General features: G+C 30.0%; 3 protein-coding genes across 4 annotated transcripts; 1 reads left to right on the top strand and 2 right to left on the bottom strand.

Moving 5' to 3' along the window:
- Positions 1-442: 442 nt before the first annotated feature.
- LOC119829266 (sorting nexin-17) lies at positions 443-6,494 on the bottom strand. Its single transcript, XM_038351689.1, has 8 exons — positions 6,279-6,494; positions 5,953-6,142; positions 5,509-5,863; positions 4,864-5,026; positions 3,758-3,979; positions 3,020-3,169; positions 2,667-2,813; positions 443-1,371 (listed from the first exon to the last, which is right to left on the bottom strand). The coding sequence occupies exons 1-8, from the start codon at positions 6,336-6,338 to the stop codon at positions 1,225-1,227; spliced, it is 1,434 nt and encodes a 477-aa protein (XP_038207617.1). The 5' UTR covers positions 6,339-6,494; the 3' UTR covers positions 443-1,224.
- A 362-nt stretch (positions 6,495-6,856) lies between these two features.
- LOC119829517 (proteasomal ATPase-associated factor 1) lies at positions 6,857-9,430 on the top strand. Its single transcript, XM_038352067.1, has 6 exons — positions 6,857-7,067; positions 7,271-7,587; positions 7,710-7,926; positions 8,241-8,373; positions 8,638-8,802; positions 8,940-9,430. Exons 1-6 carry the CDS (start codon positions 7,015-7,017, stop codon positions 9,234-9,236), a joined length of 1,182 nt encoding a protein of 393 aa, XP_038207995.1. The 5' UTR covers positions 6,857-7,014; the 3' UTR covers positions 9,237-9,430.
- Positions 9,359-12,491, bottom strand: LOC119829518. 2 transcript variants are annotated; one of them, XM_038352068.1, is made up of 7 exons: positions 12,401-12,491; positions 12,263-12,324; positions 11,498-12,188; positions 11,134-11,370; positions 10,487-11,008; positions 10,036-10,173; positions 9,359-9,962 (listed from the first exon to the last, which is right to left on the bottom strand). In XM_038352068.1, exons 1-4 carry the CDS (start codon positions 12,414-12,416, stop codon positions 11,330-11,332), a joined length of 810 nt encoding a protein of 269 aa, XP_038207996.1. In that variant the 5' UTR covers positions 12,417-12,491; the 3' UTR covers positions 9,359-9,962; positions 10,036-10,173; positions 10,487-11,008; positions 11,134-11,329. The 2 variants fall into 2 exon arrangements, with proteins under 2 accessions (XP_038207996.1, XP_038207997.1); XM_038352069.1 differs by lacking the exon at positions 10,036-10,173.
- Between the last annotated feature and the right edge of the window lie 1,703 nt (positions 12,492-14,194).

The following is a 14,194-nucleotide window of genomic DNA, read 5'->3' as shown; positions in this document are numbered from 1 at the left end:
TCGAAACGTCGGGCTAATAATATAATGAATAAATCGCGTTTAAAATCCGTTAAAAAGTTTTTAATTTCTAAATGTATATACTCTAAAAAGTTTAAGGAGAGGTCGTTATTAGTAAATTTTCAGCTCAATGTTTATTATAATATATAAAGCATTTTGAAAAAAATACAAATATGTGTGCAGAAAAATAAAGACTACTGTAATTTCTTTAAAAATAAATCGCGATATCAGAAATAGAATAATTAAAAAAAAAAATTATACAACACACACGGTGTGTCCGCCCGCACAGCTGGCTTGAGTCTATGCACACGCGCAGCGTGGGCTCCCGCACCAGCGACAAAAGCGGTACGGCAAGATTGCCGCCGGTGCGGGAGACACGCTGAGCGTGTCATAGCCGCATCGCTGGATGAACAAAGTTTCTGGATCAGCAGTGAAATTGTTAAAAGAATGTGCTCACTGCATTTAAAATAATGGTAAATTAAATAAGCCCTTTGGAATTCTCATACAGATAAAGGATATTTTTTTCAATAATCCGACTACAGGAATTTAATAAAGTTAAACAAACATATAAGATTAATCAAACAAAAAACCAATCCAATTCTATATTTTAGCATTGTGCCTATATTTTGGGAATTATTATTAAACCACATATCCACACTAGTAAACTATTATAATCTGCTGTATCAAAAATGAGTTTCTGATTAAAATTAGGCTAGTAAGAGAGACTGACTAGTTAAAAAATTTCGTTGTATTACTATGACACAATGAGTTATATTCTTGGTTTGTTCTATGCTTCTAAAATAATTTCTTATTCTATGTATTTCTATGTGAAATTTCTATTAATGATGAATGAATGAACTGTCATACTATATTATTTTTTTTATAAGAATGGTCATTTTAATCTCAATAATATACACAGAAAACATAATATATGATTAAAAAAATCCTAGACATATTAAATATATCTAAATTTATAAACCATGTAACAATAAATTCGTGATAAAGTATTTTAATATGGCAAGTAAATGGCCGGATGAAATATGACAAAGAAATAATGATATTACATAGCCATTTTCTTTTTCAATATAAATTCCGTCTAACTAAATCTTATAAAAACACTATCTGTACAAAATTTAAAATTTTGGAACTATGTTTATTTGAGATACATAACATTATTTTTTGCCAAAGTTTGTAAAAGTTAGTCTTTGGATGATCTGCTTAAAAACCTCAAAGTTCTTCATCCCCAATTGCTTCAAAAGCATTGTTCTCAACACAGTCTCTACCTGTTTTGAATGCAACTGATGCAAATTTTTCTGTTAATTTTTGAACGGAGAATATTTCTCTGGAGCTTCCTGATGTGCAAGAGTCTCCATTCTAGAATTAAAAGTAGTGTATTTTATTATAAGATTATAACAAAAGTTCTTTCACATAATGTTGAAGTTTTTAATATTATATTTCGAATGATATGGACACAAATATATGCTTCTACTTGTTTTAAAGTTTAAAACAAGTAGAAGCACATTTTAATTTAAAATTTAAACTAATATTATGAGTAAGTTGTAAATATAAATATCATAAAGAATAATAATATTAACATGCATATATATGGAACAAAATTATTTGCTCTTTCAGATCGTTGTTGCAACTCAATTGCCTGTTAATAAGTTTTACCAGAATACATAATTTATAATTAAATGATTATACTGTCTAAAAGACTGGGTAATATAATTACTATTAGTTAATAATGAGTACTTAAACAGTCAATATAATTCATAAATTTTTCTTATTAAAAGTTAAGGTCAAGTTAATTTCGCAATTATTTTCGTAATAACAAATTACTTAAATACAACCTTGTGCTTCTTTTTATAGACTTACTCATTAGATAATAGATACATGTTTGAAATTTACACAAACAACTCGCATTGCAGCTGTAATCTCTATTAGCATATGAAAAAATGACATGAATTTTCATGTAATATTTTCTATTTATAACTATAGCATATTTATGCTATGACTACATAGCGGGGTATCATATGCTGTTTGCTGGCTGCCGTTTTTCATACTAGAGCATGGACTGATAAAATGGAATGCAAGGCGATTGAGGAGTAAGGGCTTATACACTTAGGTTCTTGGGGTGATTCCCTGAAGCTTTCGGTAGCTCTCACAAGCTGCTTAACTTCATGGAATAGCTGGGTGACAAAGTATGGAAGCAACTTAGCCTAGCATGAGGGTCAAAACAGCTAATGTTGCGTATTTTATGAATGGGCTGGTGGTAAGCGGATCCACCACCCATAGACATTCACAGAGACCAATGAAAATGTGTAGTTATGTGTGTGTGCTTGCCCGTTTATAAGCATAGATACATATAATTGTCTATATAATGCTGAGAGTTAAACTTTTTTTAATATGATACTATAAGGTTGATTTATCAATGGTAAAGTAAGCTTTAATAACTTAGCAGCTAAGAAAGATTTAACTTAAGAAAGTCGCGTTAGTTTGACTGATTTTAACGATTTATGCTTCAAAAAATTTTTCATTCATGTATAAAATTTTTTATATTTTTTTTTCTTAATAAATAATATGGGATTTTTTTTCGTGTTTTTTGTAAAAAAAAATCACTTTCTTAACTCCCTCCCTATCACTATTATTGAATTTCAAAAAGCACTTACAACAGAACTGAGTGTGTCGCTAGACGAGGAAGGCGTGATGAGTTGACTCGAACCATCTCGCCGCAAGTACGTAAGGCTGGCGCGTTTGCAGCGAGGCGATGTTGGTCCGGAACCGCTTTTTTGACGCATTAGTTCATCCACTATAGACTGTTTATATATAAAACATGAAATTATTTCTCCCAACGATCAGAACATTTATTCCTCTATGGATTTCCAGAACTCAAAATGTTTCATTTGTACATAATATATGAATAGTGAATAGTGGTATTAAATGTTAATATTAAAAATTTCCTACATGATTCGCAAAATTATTGAGTTAAAATGAATATTTAAATTATCAAACAGTAGCATACCTGCAGACAAACACTGATAAATATTGCATTCTCAGTTTTCAATGTCACCCAAACAAGGTTGTCTTTGCTAATGAGATATTCAAACGAAAGTTCAAAATTTTTCGCAGGTTCTTCCAATAATGAGCCATGCCCATTTAATTGTCCATCCATCTAAAAACAAAATAATTTTATTAGAGAATCACAATACATAATTGTATTGCATAAGAAATTCAACACATAAGTGTTGTCGTAAATCTATACAACATTATAGTAGTTTGAACATTTTTCAAATACTTGTTACAAGAAATGAATAATTATATGAATCTATTCAGCCATTCTTGAGTTGAGTTGAGTTGGTGTAACTTATAATACTTTTCTGTACATTTATACATAGGTAATATTTAGAAATTTATTTTCTGGTACTGTCCCATTTCTTCAAACACTCTTGTCACAGTCATACTTTTTTGAGTATATAAATTGACAAAATATGCGAATACAAAAGACCAAAAATAAATAACAAACACACACACACACATGCATGCACTTTTTCTATTTTAATATACTTAATTGAAAAAATGAAAAAACTGTAAGAAACTATAATTTACAAAAATGTGAGGGATTCTAAAGCCTGTAACACAGTTTTTACTAACACAGGCTTTCGTTTCTACTAATATAATTGTATGTATTTAACAGTTTTAATAAAGACTACTATTATTATTATTATAAATATTGTTAAAAATTTTAAATAAAAATATTTACAGCATGTAATGTAGTGATCCTCCAACAGCGCATTCTAGTAACTTTGTATCTCTGTTCATGGTTTGGATGTGATACGCTGGTTAGAGTCAATTCTTTTGCAGCCAAAGACACTCTTACTCTTATAACTGCCCCTCCCATTTCTCCAATATTAACTGCTTCAGTTGAAGCCTCGCCCGCTGGTATTCGGCCATAATGCATCAAAGTTCTTGCTAATTCGATGTACTGTAATTGTTACAAAATTAAATATTCAAAATAATATTCTTATATTAAAACAATATTACTATATAATAGAAATCACTACTAATATTTTAATTGCGTAAATAACTCTGTCTGTCTGTCTGTCTGTCTGTCTGTCTGTCTGTAACACTTTTATGCCTTAACCACTGAACCGATTTTGATGAAATTTGGTATGAAGATTGGACCTGAACTTGGGAAAGGACATAAAATACTTTTTAATGCCAAAGAAACTGGTAACAGGGCTTGAAATAGGGGGTGCAATTTTGAGTAGAAGTTCCTTATTTTTAATACATAAAATCATGTAAGATGTTTAAGACCTTGGGAAAGAGCTAATACTCCTTTCCATGTCGCGCGATATAATTGAATTCCACCAGGGCGAAGCTGGGGGCGGAAAGATTTATAATAATGAGAAATATATTATAAATATACCATATTAGCTGCTTTCATTCTTTTTCAAAATAATTTTATGAGTATTTCTATAAATTATATTCCAGCGTCATATATCACCCTAAATTACACTATCATGATAATAACTATGAAACATTGTCAATACTGGATAAGTATTGGTCATCTGTTTTATTAGTTAGATGACATCATTCATTAACTGAACCACTGGTCACATAATAACAAAACAGAAAACATTGTATAAAGTGATAAGCTAATTTCCAAGTTATAAAATGATTAACAGAGAGTCAAAAAAATTTCTATGAACAATAAATTTTCTTTTTTTTTATTTACATTAAAAATGTAACTCTTATCCCTTTGTCGCATGAACTGTTGGATCCATTAAGCTAATTACTTTTTTGTAGTGGTTGTTATGATCTATAGAATAATCCAGAAATTCAACTAGTCTAAAGTATAAATATTACCTCTCTCTTTTGTTTCTTTGCCTCATGAGACGATAGCAAATCTCTGCTATCAGAGTCAGCTGTTATCCACCCCAAGTCGATATCTTCTATTATTTGAAGATATAGTAAGTCTATTGAAACCCTGTCTTGCATAAGATCCAGATCATAACATGGATCCCAGTAACTGAAAGTAGTAATATATATATGTATTGTTTATTACTTATACAAAGAATTATTTTGAAACTCAGTGTAGTGTGTAATTTTTTATAAAGGAATGCATATCATCTATATATATATATATATATATATATATATATATATATATATATATATATATATATATATATATATATATATATATATATATATATATATATATATATATATATAATTATCGTGTCGCATCGTTATCAATGTTAGTTCAAAATGACTGGACCGATTATCATAAAATTTGGTGTCCATTTCGGGTAGGTCTGAGAATAAGCCAACATTTATTTATAATAATCCTAAATGATAAAAGTAAAGTGGAACAGGGTTTTCGCAATCGGCCAAAATTTAATCACTGGGATAAATCATTGGGGCAAGGTATTAAAATGATTGTTGGTTTTTCACTAATTATTGCTGTTTGTATAATTTTATCTTATCTGCAGGAATCATGTTAGTTACCTTTTCCTTAAAACAATTTTATCCTCAGGCCGTACATACTTCTGAGATATATATGGAGATTCAAAATCTTCAAGTTTTTTCAAACTCGGCTGTCCATCCTTTGCACAACTCCAATTAAAAAGATATAAGGAAAAATATTTTGTCAAATCCTTATGCAAATTGACATAATTACATGCTATATCTAAAACAGTACTTGATGTATCTGTTGATGACACTGATAACGGTATTCTGTATCCATTCATTAAAGAAATTTCTATATCGACCACATGAACTTTGACATTGTGAGTTTCTTGTTGAGCTGATAAAAGAAATGTCATCAAAATTCCAGAATTTGCTAAAATAGGATTCTGTCCAACTGGAAAGCAAGAAGGAAAAAATATAGTAAGATTACAATAAGCTAAATTCACAGAAGAAACTTGACATAATATATTTTAATACTCATACCGAGTTGGACATATTTTTCTAAAAGTATTCTTCTTTCTTCTAATTGCGAACTGGTTAAGAAAAGCTTTTTTGGTGGAAACTGCGGTAATTTAAAGTATGGGTACTGTCCTTGTAGTTGTTCATGAAGACTTAGTAGCTGTTTAAATCGCGCCGTACAATGAAAAAATCCATCAATGTGTATATTATAGCCCTATAAAATATATAAAAACAACTATAGCAATACATACTATTTTCCTTAAATTAATTTATGATCAAATTGAACGATATGAAGATTGAATTACAATAACAATGCAATGATAACATAATAATAAATGAAGAAACCTTACCGTATATGTAACTCCGTTGTCGTCTCGGAATTGTTGCAAGTCAGGAATTGAAAAATGCATTGTTTGAGGTGTTATCAAATTTCATAACTCACAATTGATGTAAAAACTACTAGTGATACAGGTACCGAATTTACAAATGATTAAAAACGTATAGCAAAACAAAAACGATGACAAAAACTCGCCCACTTATGTCAATTGACAATTCTGAACTCTTTAATGTATTGCCAGTTTTTCGTTGACCGAGCAAGTCAAGCAAGTAATAAATGCATATTCAGGGTGCTTATATTCATAAGAAATTTTTAGTATTGTACATAATTATAAGATCTGCGAAAAAAAAATTGACGTCGACGAGATTTAGAAGTAGAATATAGCGTAATGTAGAAATCCCCCATTTACTCAAATATAACAAAAACAGCGTTTCAATGTTTCCTACTTTCATGATTCACATGAGATGTTTTATTATATATTTGTATAGTTACTAAATTTTCAAGAGTTCCTTACCTATAAAATGTAAAAAAGAAAGCAAATTGTGAATTCCGATAGTCATTAATCAGACAAATGACAGGTGAATGACAGTTCACATTCTAGTTGTTTTTATTTTATTGTAGAATAAACACAAGTTCTCATTATAAAAATTAAAGTTAGCATTTTAAATAAAAGATATCTTTCCAATACCATTTATTATGAAAACACTGAAATCCTACACGTGTTGGTGAAGAAGCGATAATAAACAAATATGTCTAATTTGCCGGTTGTTAGTATTCAATGTGATTGGAATGACGTTCTAAGGTGACTCCCAACTATCATTTACATATTATATTTTTCTATTTTATACTGTCTTGACCACTTAAAATTTTTTAAATGATTATATTTAAATAAACGGTTTATGATTTATTTAAACTTGTAGAGCCTGCTCAATTCGGTCATACTCTAATCGTTATTCGAAGTGTGAAATTCTGAATTTAGATTTAATATTCAGTTCTTTTTTGCAGATTGCCACATGGTAAAGCCTGGATATCCTCAAAATATTTGAATGTAAATAGTATACATGATAAGATATCAGCATCCCTTGACAAATCTGATGTAAAAGTAAAGCTACATGTGCCAGAAACCTTCCAGTTAATTTCATATTCAAACCTTAGTCTTGCTCTAAGACATTATGAATCTGGCTTGAAGGTAGCTTTTGTGGCTCCAACAAAAGTTCACGGTATCCACAAGAAAGCTATAATCTCCTTATGTGCCGCAGATAACTTTTTAACTGTATCTTCATGTGAAGATGATAAGCTTTTAGTTTGGGATAATAGATCAGGTATGTAACAACAATTTGCTGCTTTTGTTGGCCACTTCACACAGTATTTATTTATCCACTGATATGCTGTTAAAGGAAAATTCACACTAAGATAATTTATATTGATTCATCAAAATTTGCAGGTGATCAATTACTTGACTTAAAGGGTCATGGAGGCCCTATATATAAATGTAGATTCTTCCCTTCTGGAATAGTTGTGATCTCTGCTGGAGCTGATGGTTCTTCCAGAATTTGGTCAGCACAATCTGGAATCAATCCAGTGACACTTAAAGGCCATGTTATGGCTGTAATGGATGTCTGTATCATTGAAAAAGGAAGGAATGTTATAACTGTCAGCAAGTAAGTATTTTATTTTTCAGTTGTCTGAATTATAGTTTGTGGTTCCTACTTATTGAAGGAAAATATTTTTAATGAAGTTAAATTTTTCTCTCAACTATGGTTTCTTTATAATACATTAAATGTGGATAGTACTGTAAAAGTATTAAAAATTCTGCATCCTTATGGATTTACAGTACCTCTACTTTATAGTACCTGAAACCAAACATTAAACCAATAACTGTACACCATTTTTAGCTTTAAATTGTAATTGAGTGAATTTTGATGTGTTAAAAATCTTTTTAAAAAGTAAATAAATTATAGTATTTTATTTATAGGGATGGTACGGCAAAATTGTGGGATGTTGGAGAATCAAAATGTTTGGATGATGTGCTAAAAGACCAGGGCCCTATCAACTGCTGTGCTCTTGCCATCACACAAGAGGATGTAGCAGTAGAGAATGATAGAGAGGTAACTATATGTTCAACTTCAAGTAAATAAATAAATGGTTCAATTATGTAAGAACTTTTCTTTAGGAAAACTAAATTGGTTTTATTTCTAGTGTCTATCCATTGTTAATTTTACTGGTAGTTTTATAAGCCATTCTTGTTTCATAGTATTTTTCTAATATGCATTGTACTTTTCACTTTTTAGAAAAGCTGAACTAATTACATAATTTAATCTTACTTTTTGTAAAATTTTACATACATATATTTTTAAATTTATTATTTTTAGGTTGGAACTGGAAATAAGATACTTTTAATAGGGTGTGAGAGTGGCATAGTCACAGCTGCACATATTGCAAAAAGGGAGCAAATTTTCCAGAAGAAATTAGAATCTGCATGCAATGCCTGTATTGTGGTTGATCAGACTATCATTGTTGGATGTGCTGATGGAAAGGTAAAAAATAAATTTGTAAGAATATGCAAGAATTTTACCAATTGCATTTAATTATAGAATCTGTTTGGTTAATTTTTCTGTCTGTTTAAAAAAATTCTGTCTAAAAATCTATAAAAACTCATACCTTAACATTTCAGATCATACACATGAAGATGGAAGATGGCGAAATAATTAAAGAAATACATGAATCAGCCAGTCCTATCCTGTGTATCACAGCACTGTCAAACAACTTGTATGTTGTTGGTAGACAGGATGGAAACTGCGCTGTATTGTCTTTACACGAAGGCCATGAAACAATAAGGGTACAGTTAACAGGATCTGATTGTGATGGAATTCGAGATGCATCATTTAATGGGAAATGGATCTTTGTCGGTTGCCGTGACACCAATGTGAGGAAATATGATTATAATCAACTAAGTGTACACTTTAAGTGACTAGGTGTCTAGGTATAAATAAGTGAAACATAATTTTGTGCTTATATTTTTAATGCATTTTAATATCTTGATGTATGTTTCTATGTCAATGTTTGTGATATCGGTTAGCAGAACCTAAAATGCTTTATTACATCCACACACTCCGTGTCGAAGATGTGTATTCTTTATCTGAAATACAGTATAAAGTAAGTAAAGTAGTAGTCTTTTATTTGATTCCTTATATATAGAGAAATTTAATACTGTTTTCTATTTTAATTCAGATCCCTAAAAAGAGGGAGGTAGTATAGTATATTTTTAACTTATAAGCAACTCCATTCATGCTAAGAACACTATGCATTGACATATTTAATTACTTTCCTAAACAGTATTTTTAAATATTTTTATAACAAAAGACATTCCAATATGGCAACAAGGTGTTCTGACGCAATTTGATGTAATTAGCTTGCATTTATTATACAACAAGCATTAAGGCCTTCCCATTGGAATATTAATAAACTATACTAATTGAATATGGCATTGCAAATTTGTAATTCAAGTGAAGGAAAATATAATTTTAATCAGCACTTACTGCTCTTTTCACATAATAATTTTTATAGCTATTCAAACCAATCACAAGTCTTTGGTTTAACTTAAGCCATATTGTCACATCAGAGTCTATGTTTTCCTTCAATTTGATCCATTTTTTAAGGTGTTCCCCTTTCATTTTTCGTGTATTACTAACAACCGCTAAAAAGAAAGTAAAATATAATTATATAGTTCACTGTAGGAATTTCTAGCATCTAAGTTTTTATTCAAATACCGTTATTTCGCAAATGAGCTACATGAGTGTGGGTATTTTCAATCCAACAGAGCCATTTTTCTAAATTAGAAATTACATTCTCGAGGCCTTTACACCATATTCGGAGATCGTGCTGTCTTAATTTTAATTGCTTGTGAACTGAAAGTTAATCGAATTACCTATTTTTCAACCGACTTCAAAATAAAGAGTATTCTCAATTCGACTATATTTTTTTGTATTTGTTACCTTATAACTTTCCACTCTGTGAACCGATTTTGATGATTCGTTTTTTTTTTGTTTTTCTATTTAAATTAGTTTTTAATGATAGATAAGTAGTAAGTCAGCAACTCGTATATGTACTGTTAATTTTTAATCGACGTTCGAATAAAGTCGATAACCCTAATATTTTTTTAGCTTAGTATATTTTGATGATTACTTTTTATACATATTACATGATAATTTACATTCATACCTTGCTTTTCCTTTTTGTCTTCGGATAACTTTGTTTGTACTCCCTTCTCTTTAGTAACAAGACTTTTTAAATTATCTGATATTTCAGAGTGAATATCAATTATAGGTAGCGTGGCCAAATTTAAATTATGGAGGATATTAATCTTCATTTCATTCTCCTCCTCTTTGTTCAAAACATTCATCATTTCTATGTAAATTTCTTCACCACCAAATTCAATTGATTCGTTACTTTTCTTATTGTCACCTGCGTTAAGTTCGACGTCTAAAGATTTTAGTTCAGGTGAGAATCTGGTATATAACTCCTCAAAATTTTCCGTTTTTGTATCAGTTAAATTCGACAATTCAGCAACAAATTCTTCTTCTAATGATTTTTCGGTGTCCTTTCTTATTATTGGATCCGGTGAAGTAGTTACTTCTTCCGATTCTATTATAAAACCCAAGGAAGTAACTGATTTGCTTACTGAAGCTGATAGCTTTGCAGTTAATGGCAAAATATTTTCAGGCCAAATCTCGTCCGCATCACCTGAATTTGGGAATTCACATTTAACATTATTTTATTATTGAAAAAAATTTAAATGTTAGCAATAAGGGAATTTTTTCTAACAAAAGTTACGTTATTTCATACATCTAGTTGGTATTAGTACTTACTTATAACATGATCATTGGCGGGGGCAAAATTAATATTTTTACGAAAATTCCTAGGGTCGTTTCGTAAAAAATTGTTCTCCGAAGCATTTATCTTTATAGCGCCATCAAAACTACCGGAAAGTAATAAATTGAATGTTAAAGGTTTTCGAAATTGTTAAAGATATCTTAAATTTTGTGCATAAAATATTCTTTATTATTACCTATCATCGAAACGTTGCATGATCTTGCTATTTATATCTGAAAGTAATTGAACTTATTAACGTATATTCAAGCCTCAAATAAAAAGATTAGGAATAAAAACAATAACTCTTTCCGAATAAAAAAAAATGTGAATAATATTTTTTTACTACATATATATAATTACCGATATTGATATCAGAAAATTTTACTTTTTTAAAACTATCATCGGTAGTTTCAGATATATTTTCTTGGTTGATATCTTCGTTTTCTATTGTTATTTCCTTGCTAATGACATCCTTATCGCTTTTTGACTCTGTTTTTCTGAGGTCTGTCGGTAACGCTTCCATAATAATATGCTCCATTGTCGACGCGTCATTTGTTTCTGCTTTTATGTCATTTAATTCTTCGTAAGTTTCACTTTTAACGCTCATGTTTGTTATATTCCCAACAGATTCAGCATTATAGAGACTTTCGTTTACAGTATATATTTTATTGTCATTATTATAAAGGGTTTTACTTAAAATCTTTTCTATTATCGTGTCGATTAAGGATATGGTGAAATTTTCTAAACTTATTTGATCCTCCAAATCGCTAGCTACTGTCTGATCAATAACATCGGATAAAATCGAAACGGTCATTTCGGTGATTAGTTTTATTCTATCTGATTGATTTTCATAGGTTAACGGTTCTTCTAAATCAGGTTCATCTATGCTCAATATTTCATTTAACTGATGTGTAATTTCATCGTGAATACTACCTTCATCTTGAATACCAGAACTTAGGCTAGGTTTATTACTAGAAATCGAAATGTAACTATTGCTTCTTGAAACAGTACCGTTTTCCAATAGTGTTACACTTTCAGATTTACAGATTTTCTAAAAATTAAAAATTGTTTGAACTTGTTTATATTTTCAATAATAATTATAACAAATTAGGTAGGAACGCTTACCGCAACTTCGTGTAAAAGATCGTCTATTATATCCCATACGTGTCCTTCCAAGTCTTCTAACTCTGTAATATCAAACAACGGACAATAATAAATAAACAACTTACATATTTATGAACAATCATTAATTAGATTATTCACCTTGATATTCATCCATTATGAGCTTCAACGATGATTCTTCTAAGATAGACGATATCCAAATCGTCACCTGTTCAACAATATTCAATAAATATTGTTTATAAATCAATAAAAAATATCTGTTTCACATAATATGTTTTCCATTGTACCTTATCTGCTACTTCACACCGTGTTTTATAATTAAACCATTTTGTTTTCTTTTTATTACTTGAAATTTTAATTATCTCGTTATTTATTATTTCCGAAAGTCTTTGTAACCTAAAAATTCATTATTTAATTTTTTACTTGCATATTTTTTAAATCTACACTATAATAAATGTGGTCGGGGTCAAATTCTGTACATTGAAGATATTTTGATTTTCTTTGTGGCATTTTATTGTCGATGCTTAAGTATAAAATGTAATTTAAAAAATGTTTGTCTGTCTGAACGGATTATGATGAAACTTGGTATGGTTATAGCACCTACTCCGAGGAAGGATCTTATGTATTATTTATTCCGGAAATCGATACGGTATCTGAGCTGGGGAAGGCGTTAAAGTCCATCTAAGTACTTATTGACAAACTCGATGAAGTCGCAGGTACTACTAGCCTTCAGTATGTGTCTTGTGGTGGTACTTACTCAGGTTTTAATATGATTTTTACACGTTTTAACAATCTGTTATGTATTTCATATCCAAATAGTGCACATAGCAATTTCGTCTTGTTATAATTTTTATCTGTGACTTTGGTATCTCCATCTCTGGTTCTATGCCTAATACATAAATAATATATTGTAATATTCAGTCAAATATTTTTTAAATGTAACAAAAAATTGTATCGCTTAATATGTAATACGTACCTTGTTTTTTGCATTTTTTTCGATTTAAAACAAACAATTGCATCACTGATATGAACTAGTGGTTTCTGATCCATAACGTGCTCTCGTAATCTGTCGGCCTTATAATATAATTTCTTAATATATATTTTTGCAATTTAAGATATGTATTATTAAAAAGCAGGATTTTGCAAGGGGATATCCCGCTTTTTTGCTACTTAATTGATGATTACTTATAATTGGGTAGCCAGCGTACCCATATGTATACTGCTTAGATTCATATTTTAGATAAGCACATTTTTTTTATTTTTCTATTTGTTAATCATACGCTTTCGCTATATATATGAATATTCGTTTTGTGCTAACTATTGCAACTTTGAATAGCCTTTTATGACCTTTACCTATTTTATGACCATTTACCATCCATTGAAATGCCCCATTTACTGGGTTACCGAAAAATTTAAAACAGCCTTAGATCACATAATAGAGATTGTAATCGCGATTTAGTTTGTACTCTTATGCTTTTTACAATCTTACAGCGATACATGCAAAAAATTATATGTACCATGAAGTCTGGAAGCATACTGCCTTTATTTCTCCATGTTTCTAAACAATGGCGTTTGGAAGGAGCAGCAAGTTCAGCTATTCTCATAGGGCACTTATACCTAGATTTATTGCTACTGCGATGATATTCATTATATTTGCAATGCGTGCCACGACTTGGTGCATGCGTTGAAGAACGGATTGGTTTACAGTATGAAACGCGACAAAGATTCTTTTGAAAACACGATTTGGTCCATTCTTTCCTGAAATATTAAACACATAGGAATTAAAAAGATCTCCTGAGTCAACAAATTGTTCGTCCATTCTGTCTCAATATTTCTTACAGGCCTATTCTCAAGGTGTTTCTCTGCGTTTTGATAATTGATGATAATATTGAAATACAAGCATTCTTATAATATAAAGGAATGCTAACAAAAATC

Source organism: Zerene cesonia, chromosome 10 (assembly GCF_012273895.1).
Source record: "Zerene cesonia ecotype Mississippi chromosome 10, Zerene_cesonia_1.1, whole genome shotgun sequence".
NCBI classification, from domain to species: Eukaryota; Metazoa; Arthropoda; class Insecta; order Lepidoptera; family Pieridae; genus Zerene; species Zerene cesonia.
The sequence above is the reverse complement of the archived record's forward strand: the minus strand, read 5'-3'. Positions and strand labels throughout refer to the sequence as shown.